Genomic DNA, 16,742 nt, shown 5'->3' with positions numbered 1-16,742 from the left:
GCCGGTTATCGTCTGAGCGATCCCACACAGTCTGTGTTGTCCTACCGCAGTGCACTGTGGCTGGTCGTCTTGGACTGAGTGGGGAGAGTGTTTGGGGCCCTGTGGTGTTCAGAGTGTCCAGTGGTCGTTCCGCAGCCCAAACAACCCAATCAAGCATGGAGACGGGAGAACGTGCAGAGGAATATACAGGAAAGCCCGCTGGTATGTAGCCCTGTCCTCACGGGACTGTTAGCTACTGCTACTGTTTCTACTGCCTGACCTCTACACTACTACACTACTACTCTTGGATATTCGTGGCCCCTACAGGATTACTCCTAAAAAACTGTTTTCTGTAAAAGTAATTGCCAAATTTCCAATCTGCTGTGGATCTTTATGGCCCCCAGAGGATGAATGCTGATGTGTTTGGTGACCCCACCCAACCACTTTGCCACAGTGTATTGTCATGTCAATTTAATCTGCACCTTCATTCTACCCATTAGACCGGCCCACTACCCTTCTCGACATAAGCCGCCATCCAACATTAAACTAAATGCTTGAATGTGGACACATCATATTACGATACAGCTTTGAATGAAGTTTGGTGTGGGGATTTGTTGTCCTCAGAGGTTGAACACTTCCGGTTTTGATAAGCCCTTGACCTTTTGCCTATTACCACCTCAAGGCAAAAATGTTCCTCTTGTACGTAAGATTTGAAAATGAGCAGTTTGAATCAGAATACGTCATGCTCTCCACATGTCGGTTTGATGCACATTTTACTTAGTACAATATTTACTGTATATTTTCATGATGCCCTAAAAAAACTAATGAAGTTGAAATTGTATCCTTGGCCATTGTCTACATTTTACACAAATGTGAAGTTCCCTTAGTGTTTGTCTTATTGGCTAACACTGTGTGTGTGTGTGTGTGTGTGTGTGTGTGTGTGTGTGTGTAGGTGCCAGACAAACCCCTGTGATGAGTGTAAGTACCAGGGTCAGTCCCATGCTGTGGGAGAGAGGTGGAGGTCAGACTACTGCCAGTTATGTCACTGTCTGCCCAACCTGACAGTGCAGTGTTCCCCCTACTGTCCATACGCTGTCACTGGATGTCCACAGGTACGAGTATAACTCTGTGTGTGTGTGTGTGTGTGTGTGTCATGACCATTTACACATTTGCAAAATCTTCACTTACAGTATTTGCTGCTTTGAGTATGTGCCCTTGTTTTATGGAAATATGACACAGTAAAGTGGTACATGTGCACATCTAATTGAGCATATGAACGTGTGCTTAAATGCATCTGCGTTGCATTCTTATCTTGTGTAAACACTCCCAGTCATAATCAACAGCTCTGCTTCTTCTGCGCCCTTTGCTTTTCCTCGACATCGTTGTGTCTCACAGCAACTCTGCCACACGTATGACAGAGGCAAATATTGAATGATGGTTTGTTTGTGCAGGGCCGACGTCTGGTGCCTGGGGAGGGAGACAGGTGTTGCTACTGCCAAGGTAAAAGCAGGGCTTACCTTAAAAGTGCATGCAGATGCATAAAGAGCGTTTGAAGATCAAGTAAATGAGATCATTGTTGCAAACATTGCGATGATGAAGTGAATGTTCACCGACATGAACCTTTCCGTTCTACAAGGAAACGGCACCATTCTCGTGACAATTAGCCCCGTCACTGTGAGCTCCAAGCCAGCAGAGGGCACTACTACACCTCTGGTTCCCACATATCCACTTCCTGCTAGAGGTTAGTGTATTTTTCATATAGGTTGGCCATGTAGTTTAGGTATTTGAGCTTTTTTAGCATCTATAATTAATATCCAACTGTCTATCTAGTTCCACCCACTGTAGTTTTCATGGAATCTCACCTACCCTTCTCTGTTCAGGTGAGTGTTGGTCTCCTCTGGGTGTTCAGACTCTGCCAGCCTCCAGTTTCAGCGCCTCGTCACAGCAGCCCGCTCACCCCCCTGAGTCAGGTCGCCTGCATTGGTGGGACCCCCAACGAGACCTCCAGGTAGGTTAACACAATAGATTTATACAAAAAGACCTGACTTTGTACCGTTCATCCTGGTGAAACGTCCTTTAGCATGTTGCTAAATCTTATTAATGTCACAGACATTCAAGGTCACCTGGTGATGAATGTGATTGTCTCTGCTGATCCTCTGACATTACCTTTTGTGTCACTAGCAACTTTTGCAAATGTAAGTTTACAACAAAATTTAAATAAAGCTTTGATATATCCCAATTGGCACCTACTTATACGGAAATGCTTGAAACCAAACAATCGTTCAATGTCATTAAGCCAAATGTAATGAATATGGTGTTATATTGTCAGATATCTTCACATGAGCAACTCTGTATTTATACGTCCTTCCTAATAACTCATGTCCTAATTCAAGTCTTTAAATTATTGTTCATGCTGCAGCAACACAAATGTGACATGTAATCTGTTTATCTGCAGGGTTGGAGTCCAGAACCCGATGTGTATAAGGACCTCCCACAGCGGAGCCCTGAGGGACACACTAGCAACACACAAAGCCTGTACCTCCAGACGGACCTGCTGAAACAATACAACATCACAGGTAAACATTCATGCAGGTGCCTTAGGGCCAGTACAGATTGAAATGCTGCTTTCCTAAACACAAATTCCTCTGAGATTAGTCCAAGGCTCTCTATCCCTCCTGTAGGTGTGCTAACCCAGGGAGGTGGTGTGTTTGGCGCCTTCGTGTCCAGCTTCTACCTCCAGTTCAGCCGGGATGGCAGACTGTGGTACACTTACAAAGAGCTCGTTGCTGACTCCCGGCCCACAGCCAAGGTTAGACATCACACCCACCGAGTCCATGCAACTTTCCATCCCATACATCAAAGGCCACTTGCCATTGCTTTTTTAAATATTTTTTAATTGATGTAGTGCCATTCTATTTCCAGGTTTTTCATGGAAACCATGATGACCGAGGGGTAGCCGAGGTCCGACTGGACAGGATGGTGTCGGCTCAGTTTGTCCGCCTGCTGCCATACGACTTCCAGAATGGCATCTACCTTCGACTTGAGATCATGGGCTGTGGAGATGGTCAGTGGATAGTTCAGTGCGACTCGACTGGTGTTATGTGTACAAATTGGTTTGGAAAATGCTCTCCTCTCCTCCAGGTTATCACTGGGGCTGCTAGTGTCCTTAGATGAGATTTATAAGTCACACATACTAAAGCTGAACGTAGAAATCCTTTTGATTAATTCTGACTATTCCCCACATGCAGCTACGCAGCCATCCACGACAGCCATCAGTCCACGCAGCTGCCCTGCTGGTCAGTTCTCCTGCCCCCCACCAGGGGGCTGCATCGAGGCAGGGCTGCGCTGTGACGGGATCCCCCACTGTCCGAAAGGAGAGGATGAAACTGGCTGCCATTCCCATGACATCACCACCCAGTCAGACAGGTAGACGTCATTATTCTGATTTGTAGCAGTGGTAATAATAGTTAAGTTATTGTGATATTTAATAAAGCATGTTGTTAATCCACTCCTGTATTCTGCTCCTCACTTTTGTATTGCATCTTTGTTCATCCAGTTCCTCTTCCGTTATTTCTTGGTGTTCGTCAAGTGTTCAATAAGGGTTTTAGGTACTTTGTCCTCTTCATTGTAGTGTGCTTATTTACAGACTATACACACCCTCCCCTGCTCCTCTCAGGACTCCACCCAAGACTGCTTTTACTCATCCTGCAGTGACCTCAACGGTGAGACAACACTTTAAGTTGTTAATGAGCGATGTTCATGTCTCCAAATGTCCTTATGTACACGTCTTTTCTGATGTAATCCAAACGAAAGAGAAATGGACTAACAAAGGTTCTACCAGATATGACGCATATGAGTCAAACTGAATTCATTAAAAGTAGATGCATACAAATACAATAACATGTACAGCATAATTAAACACAGATAGATTTATTAGGGATGACTATGGATGCTGAAAAATCATCGTGAATGGCTTTATTTGTTTAAAGTATTATAAAATTTTTATTTTCCGGTCAAGATGATACATTTTATTAAATGTATGTAAATTCTCTCCAGATAAAATGTTCACTATTAATCTATAGTCAGAATTTATTTTGGAAAGGGCACATCTCTTTTCCCACCACTTTTTGCTATAGTAATAAAAGCTTGCTGAGAGAATTAGAAAGAGTTCAGACGTAAATATAGGCACATGTTAGTATATACCTAATTTATTTTGTTATGTTTTCACAGGATGGTGGCCCCGGATATCGTGGTGAGTGTTAAATGCAGTTTAGATTTTATATGTTTTGAGAGCAGCAGCCTCTGTTAATGTCTTCTAAAATATATTAAAATATTACTGCAGACCAAATGCTTTAATGTGTTGTGTTTGAAGTGTTTAGTTTGCCAAACTGGCTCTGTAGGACGGTGTTAACATTTGTATCACATTCCGCAGCCATCTGCTCGTCTCCCCTTGGACTGGAGGACGGGAGGATTCGATACGGTCAGCTGACGTCGTCCTCGCACCGCGAGAATAACCCTGCTGATGCTGGACGACTAAACATCGTCCCGAACGTGTGAGTGATCTCTGATTGGTGCTCGCCCCTAAAACATACACTAGCATGAACATTTTATGTGTTTTTTTTGCATACACTTAAAATCCTTTTAAATTATAATATCAATAAATAAAATAATAAAGCAGAACAAAATCACAATCCATATCATCTTCTGTGCAGTCAGGTTATGGAGCCTGGATGGAGCCCCTTACCTGCAGATCCCCAGCCCTTTTTACAGGTGGACTTCCTGGAGCCCACGTGGGTTTCAGGGGTGGTGACCCAGGGCAGTGAGCGCATGTGGGGTTACCTCACTAAATACCGCCTGGCCTTCGCCCTGCACAGCAGCCTCTTTACCGACTATACTGAGGATTGGAAGCCTGGCGGCCCTGCTAAGGTATTGGTAGTATCTTATTCAACATCAAATGCTTTCTGTATTTACATACACTATATGCTCATATGAATGTGTTAACACATGGAGGAGAAAGAGAACAATCTGATGCATTTTTCTAGACATTAGATGTGCTCATGTGGAATTGCACTCTTGGTTGCGGTGTAGGTGTTTGAGGTGCGGATGGCGGGCAGGAGCCCAGTGACCCGCCGGCTCGGTCGGCTGGTCAGAGCTCGCTACCTGCGCATCATCCCTGTGGAGTTCAGACACACCTTCTACCTGCGTGTGGAGATCCTCGGCTGCAGAGGAGGTGAGGAATTCAACAGAATGCACAACAGAATCATAATTCTCAGGACCCAATTCCCCTAGTATACCAGCTCATCTTTGCTTCATAGAACTAGTGAGTCAACGTCCCAGTAGTGTTATTATTGAAGCAACCTTTCCTCCTGCTCTTGCAGATGAGCTCGTGACCCCCAGCAGCGTGACCACATCTCCCTCTGGTGGTGGGAAAGTGACTGTGCAGCGTTGTGAGTCAGGCCTGTTTGCGTGTCAGTACAGTGAAGAGTGCGTGCCCGTCTCCCTGCTTTGTGATGGTCGAGCGGACTGCGAGGACCACTCTGACGAAATCAACTGTGGTGAGGGCTGAGCCATATTCGGTCATGTATTTATATTGCTTTGTCTTCTTTTTAGTCCTGCCACAACACCAATTTTAGTCTCTTAAAAGATTAAGTGCTTCAAAACAATTTACATTTTAAAAGTTTATTTGACAATTAAGTCAAGAAATATACAGCACCTTCCTGATCTTCCTTGTGTTCCATTCTCTTTTCTGCACGTCTGTCTTTCCTTGTGTATCTTTCTCCTCATCCTCTTCTACAGGTACGGCTCCAACCAAAGGCTCCCCAGGGCTGCAGAACCAGACCAGGTCCACGGGGGGACCAGGTTTCCACACCACCAGGTCCCAAGGTGGCCTTCCTGGAGTGGCTAGCCCAGGGGTCACAGGTCAAACTGGACTTAAGAAGACAACAACCTCAAGTACAGATAGAATGTGCTGTTGATCAAATCTACTTTCCCCCTTTTTTGAGTGTTTCTGTTTGCATGTCCCTTTTAATCATTTCAAACCATCCATCTACCCAGGGGTCACCACAGGTCAACCTGGATTGCATCTCACCACAACCCGGCATTCTGGAAAACCTGGGTTGCAAACCACAAAAGGCGAGAGACACAACAGCCTTGCTGGTTTTCCTCCAACACTTTAAACAGAATAGACATATATTGTAACCAAGGTTTTATTTTCATTTACAGCCCCGTGGTTCACTACTACAGTGCTTTGCGTGGAGGGCCAGTTTGTGTGCCGGTCTTTTGGCTGTGTGGATTCGGCACAGGTGTGTGACGGCAGACGGGACTGTTTGGACGGGTCAGACGAGGAACGCTGTGGTATGCATCGACAACCTGTCAGCGGGCAAACCAGAAATAGAATTACTTCACGTTTACTCACATTAAAATGTAGAAACGGGGATACTGATGATGTTGGTACCTTATTGATTTCATGATGGACTTCACACGAATGCGAAATAGGCTGTGAAATGAATGAAAATATTTTGAAATAAAGGAAAAAACTGAAAGTGATCTGTTATCATATCCCCATGTGTTATCAGGCACCACAGCCGGACCAGCGGGGTCTACACAGGGACCCTATGTGCCCAGCCCCTGCTCTCCCAAGCAGTTCTCTTGTGACAGTGGGGAGTGCATTCAGCTGGATCGCAGATGTGACCTGCAGAGGGACTGTGTGGACGGGTCGGACGAGAGAAACTGTGGTAAAATATAAGCCCGCCTCAAAAGTGGTTATAAGACAGAACAAAACATGCAACATCCTTTTTCCGCTCTTATCCTCTAGTGGACTGCATCATGTCCCCGTGGACAGCGTGGAGCATCTGCAGTGTGTCCTGTGGTCTGGGCTCCTTGTTCCGTCAGAGGGACATACTGAGGGAAGCTCTGCCCGGAGGGACATGTGGTGGAGCTCAGTTTGACAGTCAAGCTTGTTTCCCTCTAGCATGTCCAGGTCTGTTCTCTGGCCCTGACAGGACACATCTTTCAGAAGCACCTGGTCTCTGATTTAATGATCATCATAATTTCATTCTCTCCCGTCCCCTGTTGTAGTCAGCGGTCACTGGTCAGAGTGGACAGAGTGGTCGGCGTGTGACGCTCAGTGTGGAGGTGGTGTCAGACGGAGGAACAGAACCTGCTCTGTTCCTCCTCCCAAGAACGGTGGGCGGGACTGTGAGGGCATGACTCTGCAGAGCCAGAGCTGCAACAGCCAGCCCTGCACCAAAGACATCAGCACGCAGACAGGTGGCCCACACTCTGTCAAACACAAAATGATGATGTTGGTGTTTAAAGCCTCGTCTAATTCTAATTACGTCCGCTCCCCGATTGGTTGTTCAGGCTGCGTCAACAGCATGGTGTTGGTGACGGAGGCGGACTGCCAGGCCGGCAGCGTAGAGCCCTGTCCTCCGACCTGCTCACATCTCAGCATGACCAGTAACTGCACTGCAGCATGTATACCGGGTAGGACACATGGGAAGGGATGGGGTGTCCAGCGATGTCACTGGTTGCTTTGTAACATCATGTAGACGTGAGAGTAACTTTGTGAGGCCCAGTGTCACACGGAATGAATAGATTAGAGTATTTGGATGTTTACATGATTCTGTTAGTACGACTAAATAAAAAATACTAGATATGTTGCATTTGTGTAGGAAGTGCAATGCAAAACATGTGTCCATAATACTGCCTCTTTTATATGCTTCAAATGTGCTGAGGAGAAATTGTGAATCATCATTGTTATCAAGATAAACAAAATCATAGTTTAGACAGTTCTCTTATTGTTTTAGCTACATAAAATTGAATATAAAAAGAGCACTAAATAATTTACTGGAAGTTTCCAGTTGGACTAAATATAATGTTGTGTTGTCTGATTCTTATTCAGTGGGTTGGCAATTTCATACTCTCTATTAAATTATTCAGACTACAAAGCAAAACAAATTCAAAGCCACAAACCTCTATTGAAGCATTGCCGACATTTCCTCTGAAACAACAGCGGCTCATTTGCTGGTGGCTGAAATGCTCATTCAGACATTCATTCTGTCTCCTCCAGGGTGTCGCTGTGCCGACGGTCTTTACCTCCAGGAGGGGCGGTGTGTGAATGGCAGCCAATGCGTCTGTCTCTGGGACGGTCAGACACTGCAGCCAGGACAGACGGTCAGCAGGGACAAGTGTACCACATGGTGAACGACACAGTCGCTTTTATTTGTCTATTTTTACACTTTGAAAGCGGGCCTGCTTTCACACTGTACTAAAATGGTAAAAAAAACAACATAAAGCTTAAATGCTTTCTCTGAGGAAGAGTCATATTTCTTAGTTGTTGGAAAGTTTTCTTCCCAGCAGCGTCTCGGGTCACAGGACTGCTGCCTCATTTTAAAAAGAAGCTCATATAAATAAATGCACATTTTTTTTTGCCCCATCAGCTTGTGCATAAATGGACAGGTAACCTGTGACACCTCCCTTTGTGTGGCCACCTGTCATTGGTCAGCATGGTCGTCATGGTCACCATGTGAAGTGACCTGTGGTCTGGGGCTCCAGCAGCGCTACAGGTGAGCCCGTTCAATCCAACATTTAGGGATTTGGAAATCCCTATCAAAGGCTTCTTTCCACATAATTCCACTCTTCACAAGACTTCTTTTCACAACCGCAGTGTGATTATATAGAATTTTAATATGATGATAGTAATAATTCTACACTTTATCAATTTGCTCAGTTTTCTGTCTTTTGCACACTGTATTAGATGTACAGTTCTGAAATTATTTGGTTGCACATGTTTGCATAATCCTAATGCGCTGGTTTCTGACTGCTGCATCATTTACTGTTTGCTGCTGCAGGTGTCGTTACTGTAAGTTAATTGGCATTTCATGTAATAATGTACTTGTTATGAACTGATGCTTTTTACTGGTCACACATGTACCACCCATTGAATTTGGATCAGGCGACTTTATGTCCTGACTTTATCTTATCAGGTCCCCAGTGAACCCAGCTGGAGTCGTAAGAATCCAGCCCTGTCCCGGAGACTCCTCGGAGGCCCGCCGCTGCTCCGGCTCCTGTCTCCCTGGTATACTAACAGTTTTCATTGTAACATTAGATTTATAATCCAACAAAATTCGGTGGACTACATCTTGCACTAAAATGAATGTATGTAAGATATCAAAACTTTTCTTAATTTTTTCAATAGTATCTATGGTAGGTAGTGAAGTGTGAACAGTTACAGTGAAGCCTTTCTTAAATGCATGTCTGCTAGACTTGTAAATCACTTGCATACTTAATGACTTGTGTCCACCTCTTGTGCAGTGCTACCCGATGGACTCTGGGGCAAATGGACCAGCTGGTCAGAGTGCAGTAAGACATGTTTCAACCACGTAGACGATGTCGGAATCCGGCGACGATTCCGCAGCTGCAACCACACGCTCACAGCCTTCAACCACACACACACAGACTCGGCCTGCGATGGAGACGGCGAGGAGCAAGAGCCTTGTAACACTGTCCACTGTCCAGGTATCGCAGCTGTAGACGCACACACAGAAACCACTTCTCTGTTCTCTCCACACAAAAATAAACTGAAAAGCTTTGTTTGTATTTCCAGTGAATGGCGGCTGGTCAGCGTGGTCACCATGGTCTCAGTGTTCTTCAGAGTGCGACTCCGGCGTCCAAACGAGAGAGCGATTCTGCAGTTCACCCTCGACACAGCACGGGGGCAGCAGCTGCTCCGGGCCACTCATACAGACGGGAGACTGCAATTCCCACCCCTGTTCAGGTGTAATATGTGTGAATAGCATTACTCCAGAATATAAATGTGTTTGTGACTTTTGTTTTGTCCTGTTATTTCATCCACCTCGTTGAATAAAAGTCTGTTCGCGTGCACATTTCCTGTCCGCACAGGTGTGTGTCCAGAGGGCATGGCGCACATGACATCAGCAGAGTGCGAGTCTCAAGGCGGTGCGTGTCCGCGGGTGTGTCTGGACATGACCTCCATAGAGGTGCAATGTGTCACCGCCTGTTACAACGGCTGCCACTGCGCCCTGGGCTTCTACCTGCTCAACGGCAGCTGCGTGCCCCTGGCACAGTGCCCGTGTTACCAACAGGGGGAGCTGTATCCAGCCGGTGCAACCCTGCCTGTGGATGCCTGCAATAACTGGTACTGTCGGCCTGTGTCCAAGATTTATTTATCTTTATTTATATATATTATTTTAACGTGACTTGTGACACTCTGCCATCTTGCATTGTGTGTCTCAAACAGTACCTGCACTGATGGAGAAATGCAGTGCGGAACAGCTCCCTGCTCTGGTCAGTGATTTTACATGACTTTAAGTCTTTTTTCTCACCTCATTTGTCTCTCATTCTCTCTGACTTTCTCCGCTTTTTCATCCTGTGTGTGTTTGTGTGTGTGTGTGTGTGTGTGTGTGTGTGTGTGTGTGTCTCAGTGGAGTGTGGCTGGAGCAGCTGGACCCAGTGGAGCTCTTGCAGTCGAACATGCGACGTTGGTGTGAGAAGACGCTATCGCTCGGGAACCAATCCTCCTCCGGCTTTCGGCGGTCGTCCCTGCAAAGGAGACCGAGTTGGGATCGACACCTGCAGCATTGAACCCTGCTTTGGTGAGGAGAAGCACTTGGTTCTTAATGTTAATATGTACAAAACCCTAAGAAGAGTTCAAATGCAAAACAAAACCCAGATTAAAAAAAAAAAAAAAAAAGCAATAAAGGAAGTGAATATAGTTGTGATGTGTCTGAAGGTGTCAGGGAGCCATGGGGCGAGTGGTCGGAGTGCTCTGTGACGTGTGGAGGAGGTTACAGGACCCGAACCCGTGGACCCATCCGAATCCACGGCACCGCTCAGCAGTTCAGCGCATGTAACCTGCAGCCTTGTGGTACAGCAATCTCTCATCCAACAATATTGTCATGTTTAATATCAGAATTGTATGAATTTTCAAGAAGTTCACATTATTATACAACATATGTCACATATGTATTGCATTAAATCATGTTTTTGCAAGAAAGAAGCCAGTTAGGAAAACAATTCAATGTCTTGAAAGTGCTCAATTACTGACGTTGTATTTCAATGTTGCCAAAGTAAAACCACAAAACACAAACCCTAACCCTACTCTGTGAACAGCATGTCCTCAAACAACGGTTCGTGTGACACAACTACTTGGTTAGGTTTAGGAAATCATCCTGGTTTGGGTTATAATACGTTTTTTAAGTGCCCTGACTTCCTTAGAGGCAGCCCTTAACATCCTAGCTCATAATTACTTGGTTGTATGCGAATAACAGTGTACTTTCTGTCAAAAATGCTAAAACATGGATAGAAAAAAAGAAGAAAAAAAAATGTCCGGTGTGGATGTCTGCATTACTTGTAGGGTGTCCCCTCTTCGTCGACTAGTCTTTAATTTTAGTCTTGGTCCACTGAGATTTCTTTATTTTTCACCCGGCATGACTTATTTCTAAGAAACTCATGAACACATCTCTGGTACACATTTAAAGTGGATACTCAGTTTTACAATCTGTTTGCTACAACCAACTAATCCATTAGTCAGCAAAATGCGTGTTAGCCAACCTAATAGTTTATGTCATCACCAGTATTTCAAGATTTAATTATTGCCAGATTGATTGATGAAAACCAGTGGCTGTCCACTTTTTTTGATTACACTGAGAAGGTTTTCATCAAGATCTGCTTGGGCTCTGTGTTGCTGTGTCAGGAGACAGCAGGGCGTGTCTTCCAGGCCAGCAGTGGAAGCCGTGTGTGAGGGGAGCAGTGTCATGTGCAGACCTCACGATGGACCTCAGCAGGAACTGCACGCCGGGCTGCCAGTGTCCACACGGGACTGTCCTACAGGTGGGTGTGGGTCTGGCTAAACACAAACCAGTATTCCGTGATCACGGACAATTTGCTGACGGTTTCTTCACATCTCTAGGATGCTGTGTGTGTGCGAGAGTCTGACTGTCGCTGTGACTTGGATGGAGAGCAGTACAAACCCCGAGATATTGTCCCCACAGACTGCAACAACTGGCAAGAGAAACTGACTTTGTTTTAAATGGCTCCGTGAGCCATAATGAGTTTAACTCCACCAGCATGTGCTTCCATTCATCTTCTTGTGTGGGTTTATATTTCAGCACATGTGAAGCAGGGAGGCTGGTAAACTGCTCTCAAGTCATCTGCAATGGTAGGCCAAAAAGTCACTGGATTAATCTTTTTATAGGGTTTTTCATTCTTGTCACATCGTTGTTTAACTAGGTCGATTTTTCCGCAACAGTTACAAAAGTTTGCATACCCATAATGTTAATGCAAATCCTGTCTAAACTTATTTATTCAAGACTTAACTGACTGACTGAAAGTTAAGCCGAAGTGATGCAAAGTAGCATGTAAATAAGAAAAGAACAAGATGCAGTTGTTCCCACTGCTCTCTTTCAACTCATTGTTCCCCTCTGTATCTGTCTTGTTCTGTTCCTGCACACACACACACACACGCACGCACACACACACACACACACACACACACACACACACACACACACACACACACACACACACACACACACACACACACAAACACGCGCGCGCGCTCTCTCTCTCGTTCTCTAGTCGAGGGCCAGTGGTCAATGTGGACTCCCTGGGGTCAGTGTTCGGTGTCGTGTGGAGCGGGTCTCCAGTCTCGGTACCGGTTCTGTTCCAGCCCCCAGCGCTATGGTGGTGGCCTGCCATGTCTGGGCCCTCACAGAGAGGACCAAGTCTGCATCGCCGCTCCATGTGACCGTGAGTTTGTGTTCTGTTCACTTGTATCGACAGACATTCTGTTTTATATTTAAATGTGTCGGCGACTGTGGCTCAGTGGTGAGCAGGGGCGTCCTTCCATCAGACGATCGGCGCTTCGATCCCCGGATCCACTAGCCCATGACGATGTGTCCTTGGGCAAGACACTTAACCCCTGGCTGGCAAGAGTCGTTTTTCTAGGAAATTCTTCATTGCAGGATTTATAACAATACACACATTGACAAACGAACACACAGCATGGAGCGAAAAGATATCATTGCTTTTATAGTTTCTTCGGAGAAATAAAAGCCCATGTGATCTAGATGAGTTCACAAGGTAACATTTCATGTTTGGCTTACATTAAAGCACTAGAACTTGTTTAATTTTATGATTGTTCTTTCGAGGAAAATGTATCTGTCAATATTGAGACTGACTAAATGAAGACATTAAACTCTTGTTTTACAGTGTAAACAGAATGAAGTGTTATTTCATCATGATGTGTTGACTCTTTCCAGGTGACGGGGGCTGGGATCAGTGGAGCAACTGGACGGAGTGTACCAAGTCCTGCGGCGGGGGGGTTCAAAGCCGGAGGAGAGAGTGTGACAGTCCCAGTCCGGAGGGGGAGGGGAACTACTGCGTGGGGCTGGGAACTGCATTCATAGCCTGTAACACTGACCACTGTCCAGGTACGCTCACAGAGAATGTTGGGCCCACATGTGCAGTTTGAGTTTTGGTCACAAAACAGCCAGTGCAGCGTGTCGTTATGTGTGTGTTGTCAGTGGCGCCATGCTCGCGGGTGCCAGGCACCGTGTTCAGTAGCTGTGGTCCGTCCTGCCCGCGCTCCTGTGACGACCTGGCTGTAAGTATCTCCTGTTTCCACCGATTACTCCTGGTTTAACATGAAGAAGTCTGGTGGTGATTTTCCTCCCGTCCCTCAGCACTGCGTGTGGCAATGTGAGCCCGGATGCTACTGTACAGGGGGGAAGGTCCTGTCTAACGGGACAGCCTGTGTGGAGAGAGAAGGCTGTCCCTGCATGGACCTCAGCACCGGACACAGGCTGCAACTGGGGGAGACCGCCGAAGCCCCTGATGGATGTAACAACTGGTCAGAATGATGGAGCACATGTTACACATGCATGTACACAACAGAGAAACAGCCAGAAAGATGGGACAGAAGCATCATTCTGTTGGTGTTTCCTGTTTGTTTCAGCACCTGTGAGGGTGGGAGGCTCAACTGCACCAGATACCCCTGTCCAGGTGAGTAACACCAGCTGTAAGCCTGGTTTTTAACTGGCTTTCTTTCTTTGACTGAAGCTGAAACTCACCAACCACAAGAACAATATAAATATGAACTTCAAGGCCATGAATGTAGATTGTTCATCCTTCTGTGTGTTTCCAGTGTCCGGTGGCTGGTGTGACTGGTCAGAGTGGACTCCGTGCTCCAGGACCTGTGGGGCAGAGTCGGTGTCCCGCTACAGGAGCTGTGGCTGTCCTAAGCCCAAGGCCGGAGGGGCGACCTGTCCCGGAGAACTGGAAAAACACAATGGGGTCGGAGTTCAAATCCAGAGACAGCCCTGCCCTGTCATCGTCTTCTGTCCAGGTATCACTCGTTCCTCAGCTCGGCTAATTAATCAAAAATGAAGATTTAGAAATTTATGTTTATGACACTGGAGAACAAAAACAGGTTGCAGATCCCCGAGTCAGTCATTTCTGAAGATAAGGTTTTTCTCCTTGGTTATCCTGTCTTGCTTCAATTCTTTGTATCTACATGTCTCTGTCTTGTTGTCCTCTTCTGATGTCCTTCTCTACATGTAGACAAGTATGCCAATAGCACATGTCCTCAGTCTGTGCCTCTCTGTGTTTCCCCTCCTCACTCCCCCTCTAGTCCACGGTTCGTGGAGTCCGTGGTCAGCGTGGCCGGAGTGCGCCGGGTGCGCCGGGTCGTCCACTCGCACCAGGGAATGTAACAGTCCCCCCGCCAGGTTCGGCGGGCTGCCCTGTCTCGGAGAGAGCAGGCAGAGCCGCGGTTGCCAAGACAACATCACCGTCTGCTCAGGTCAGAAGCATTTGGAATTGTATATTGAGTATTAATTTTGTATTTTGAAAAGCACTTGTGTTTAAATGGAGGTTGCTGGATGAAAATTGAGAAGGAAAGCAAGAGTGGCCTTACAAGAAACAAGGTGTCATGTCTCCTTGAGTTGAATGGAAAAAAAGTCCATGCTGGCTTGTTTCAAGATTGCTTCTATATTGCCACAAACGGTGTGGAAACGTACTGGACCATGAAACCCATCACTTCCCTCGATGTGTTAATTCTCTTCAACCCAAACCTCCCTCTGCGTTCTGCAGACTGTGGTGGAGGCCAGGAAGAATGGCCTTGTGGGAAGCCCTGTCCCCGCTCCTGTTCGGATCTCCATGGTGACACAGAATGCGTGGACTCACCTGGGTGCAGACGGAGCTGCGGTTGTCCGGGTGTCATGGTTCTGCAGGACGGAGTGTGTGTGGACAGGGAGGAATGTCGCTGCAAATACCACAACAGCTCTGCTACTGGTTAGATCCGCTTGCGTGAAAATGGCTACTGGAAGTGTTGACATTGTTTTGGTAGACTGTGTTGGACTAAGCAGAGATTAATCTAATCAGTGGATGTTTGTCTCTGTTATAGTGAGGACAGTCAGCGGTCTAGATTCCAGTAATGCATCATGGGTATGGCCGGGTGGATCTGATTGGCAGTTTGCAAATCCAGGAGACAGCATCATCAGTGACTGTAGAAACTGGTACAGTGCAACCGAACAGCTCTTCAACATTTAGATTCTTAATAAAGTCATATATATGTATCATATATATATATATATATATATATATATATATATATATATATATATATATATATATATATATATATATATATATGAATTTCAGTGTCTTCATTTGAGTTTTGCCATCTCTCTCACTTTCTCTCAGTTCATGCGAGGCTGGGGTCCTGCAGTGTCAATCCGTCCCCGGTTGCTATGTTGACGGGGGCTGGAGCCAATGGGGGGCCTGGACTGAGTGCCCGCTTTCTTGTGGAGGAGGAGTCAAGTTCAGGAGACGCCAGTGTGATAACCCGTCCCCCCAGAGCAGTGGGAGGGGCTGCCTGGGAATCGCTGGACAGCAGAAAGACTGCAACATACACCTGTGCACAGGTAGTCATGTCTGGACAAGGCAACTTATACCTTGAGTTAAGAGACTGAGACACAACTTTCAACTTCACTGAAATCTAAAAGAGGAGCGGATTTCCTACATTACCTTGAAAACAAAGTTGCTTTCTTTGAACTTTGAACAACAAAGTCCTCAGTGACTGTACATTTATGTAGTAGTATGGATTATAATGCAAAATGAGATTTAATTTATACAGAATCTTGTAATTTTTATATTGGAAATACTGATAAAAATCTGTTTTTTGAGTTGTGTCACACCTAAGTGCGTGTTTGCTTCCAGACTCAGTGGGCCCGTGGCACCCCTGGTCTCAGTGGTCTGAGTGTTCGGTCAGCTGTGGTGGAGGACAGCAGTCCCGCTCTCGTCTCTGCAGCTCTCCGCCCTGCAGTGGCCTCAGCCGCCAGAGCAAGACCTGCAACACCCAGGTCTGCCTCGGTGAGTCCTGGTTCACTGTAGCTGTGGCGTCAAAGCGCCGATAACTATAAGATCCAGGGTAACTTGGTAAATAAAAAATGTAAAAAGCTTTTGCGTATAGTCAATCTGCGTCTCTTGGCTGACATCTCGTCATTGTGCAGAAGTGGGCTGCCCCCCCGGGAGGTTGTACAGGGAGTGTGAACGAGGCGAAGGCTGTCCATTCAGCTGCGCTCAGGTCAGCGGCAGAGAGGGCTGCTACTCCGATGGCTGCGAGGAAGGCTGCCACTGCCCCCCCCACACCTACCAGCACCACGGTGTCTGTCTGCAGGTGGGTACCCTTCAGCATTCAGACTAATGACTCATGATGTCATGCATCTTCACAAACACTG

At 46.3% G+C, this 16,742-nt stretch overlaps 1 protein-coding gene across 1 annotated transcript in view; it reads left to right on the top strand.

The window, feature by feature from the left end:
• Positions 1 to 16,742, top strand: part of scospondin (subcommissural organ spondin) — a 74,716-nt gene that overhangs the window by 23,944 nt on the left and 34,030 nt on the right. Inside the window, exons 39-84 of the mRNA XM_034560613.1 lie at positions 51 to 201; positions 932 to 1,091; positions 1,431 to 1,479; positions 1,616 to 1,720; positions 1,860 to 1,987; positions 2,435 to 2,555; positions 2,661 to 2,788; positions 2,902 to 3,120; positions 3,179 to 3,405; positions 3,626 to 3,701; positions 4,210 to 4,231; positions 4,412 to 4,532; positions 4,692 to 4,905; positions 5,068 to 5,209; positions 5,358 to 5,534; positions 5,776 to 5,934; positions 6,031 to 6,111; positions 6,202 to 6,333; positions 6,555 to 6,713; positions 6,794 to 6,958; positions 7,057 to 7,248; positions 7,342 to 7,464; positions 8,051 to 8,180; positions 8,421 to 8,546; positions 8,967 to 9,058; positions 9,295 to 9,498; positions 9,587 to 9,757; positions 9,883 to 10,138; positions 10,241 to 10,287; positions 10,425 to 10,595; positions 10,733 to 10,867; positions 11,696 to 11,832; positions 11,912 to 12,006; positions 12,111 to 12,160; positions 12,580 to 12,750; positions 13,263 to 13,433; positions 13,527 to 13,606; positions 13,686 to 13,852; positions 13,958 to 14,004; positions 14,147 to 14,347; positions 14,633 to 14,803; positions 15,094 to 15,294; positions 15,407 to 15,518; positions 15,706 to 15,926; positions 16,222 to 16,374; positions 16,515 to 16,681. Of these exons, the coding sequence (XP_034416504.1) occupies positions 51 to 201; positions 932 to 1,091; positions 1,431 to 1,479; positions 1,616 to 1,720; positions 1,860 to 1,987; positions 2,435 to 2,555; positions 2,661 to 2,788; positions 2,902 to 3,120; positions 3,179 to 3,405; positions 3,626 to 3,701; positions 4,210 to 4,231; positions 4,412 to 4,532; positions 4,692 to 4,905; positions 5,068 to 5,209; positions 5,358 to 5,534; positions 5,776 to 5,934; positions 6,031 to 6,111; positions 6,202 to 6,333; positions 6,555 to 6,713; positions 6,794 to 6,958; positions 7,057 to 7,248; positions 7,342 to 7,464; positions 8,051 to 8,180; positions 8,421 to 8,546; positions 8,967 to 9,058; positions 9,295 to 9,498; positions 9,587 to 9,757; positions 9,883 to 10,138; positions 10,241 to 10,287; positions 10,425 to 10,595; positions 10,733 to 10,867; positions 11,696 to 11,832; positions 11,912 to 12,006; positions 12,111 to 12,160; positions 12,580 to 12,750; positions 13,263 to 13,433; positions 13,527 to 13,606; positions 13,686 to 13,852; positions 13,958 to 14,004; positions 14,147 to 14,347; positions 14,633 to 14,803; positions 15,094 to 15,294; positions 15,407 to 15,518; positions 15,706 to 15,926; positions 16,222 to 16,374; positions 16,515 to 16,681 (6,527 nt within the window). The remainder of the gene's footprint in view (positions 1 to 50; positions 202 to 931; positions 1,092 to 1,430; positions 1,480 to 1,615; positions 1,721 to 1,859; positions 1,988 to 2,434; positions 2,556 to 2,660; positions 2,789 to 2,901; positions 3,121 to 3,178; positions 3,406 to 3,625; positions 3,702 to 4,209; positions 4,232 to 4,411; positions 4,533 to 4,691; positions 4,906 to 5,067; positions 5,210 to 5,357; positions 5,535 to 5,775; positions 5,935 to 6,030; positions 6,112 to 6,201; positions 6,334 to 6,554; positions 6,714 to 6,793; positions 6,959 to 7,056; positions 7,249 to 7,341; positions 7,465 to 8,050; positions 8,181 to 8,420; positions 8,547 to 8,966; positions 9,059 to 9,294; positions 9,499 to 9,586; positions 9,758 to 9,882; positions 10,139 to 10,240; positions 10,288 to 10,424; positions 10,596 to 10,732; positions 10,868 to 11,695; positions 11,833 to 11,911; positions 12,007 to 12,110; positions 12,161 to 12,579; positions 12,751 to 13,262; positions 13,434 to 13,526; positions 13,607 to 13,685; positions 13,853 to 13,957; positions 14,005 to 14,146; positions 14,348 to 14,632; positions 14,804 to 15,093; positions 15,295 to 15,406; positions 15,519 to 15,705; positions 15,927 to 16,221; positions 16,375 to 16,514; positions 16,682 to 16,742) is intronic.

Source organism: Cyclopterus lumpus, chromosome 20 (assembly GCF_009769545.1).
Source record: "Cyclopterus lumpus isolate fCycLum1 chromosome 20, fCycLum1.pri, whole genome shotgun sequence".
NCBI classification, from domain to species: Eukaryota; Metazoa; Chordata; class Actinopteri; order Perciformes; family Cyclopteridae; genus Cyclopterus; species Cyclopterus lumpus.
Note: the sequence above shows the minus strand (reverse complement) of the source record. Positions and strands in the feature narration are given on the sequence as shown.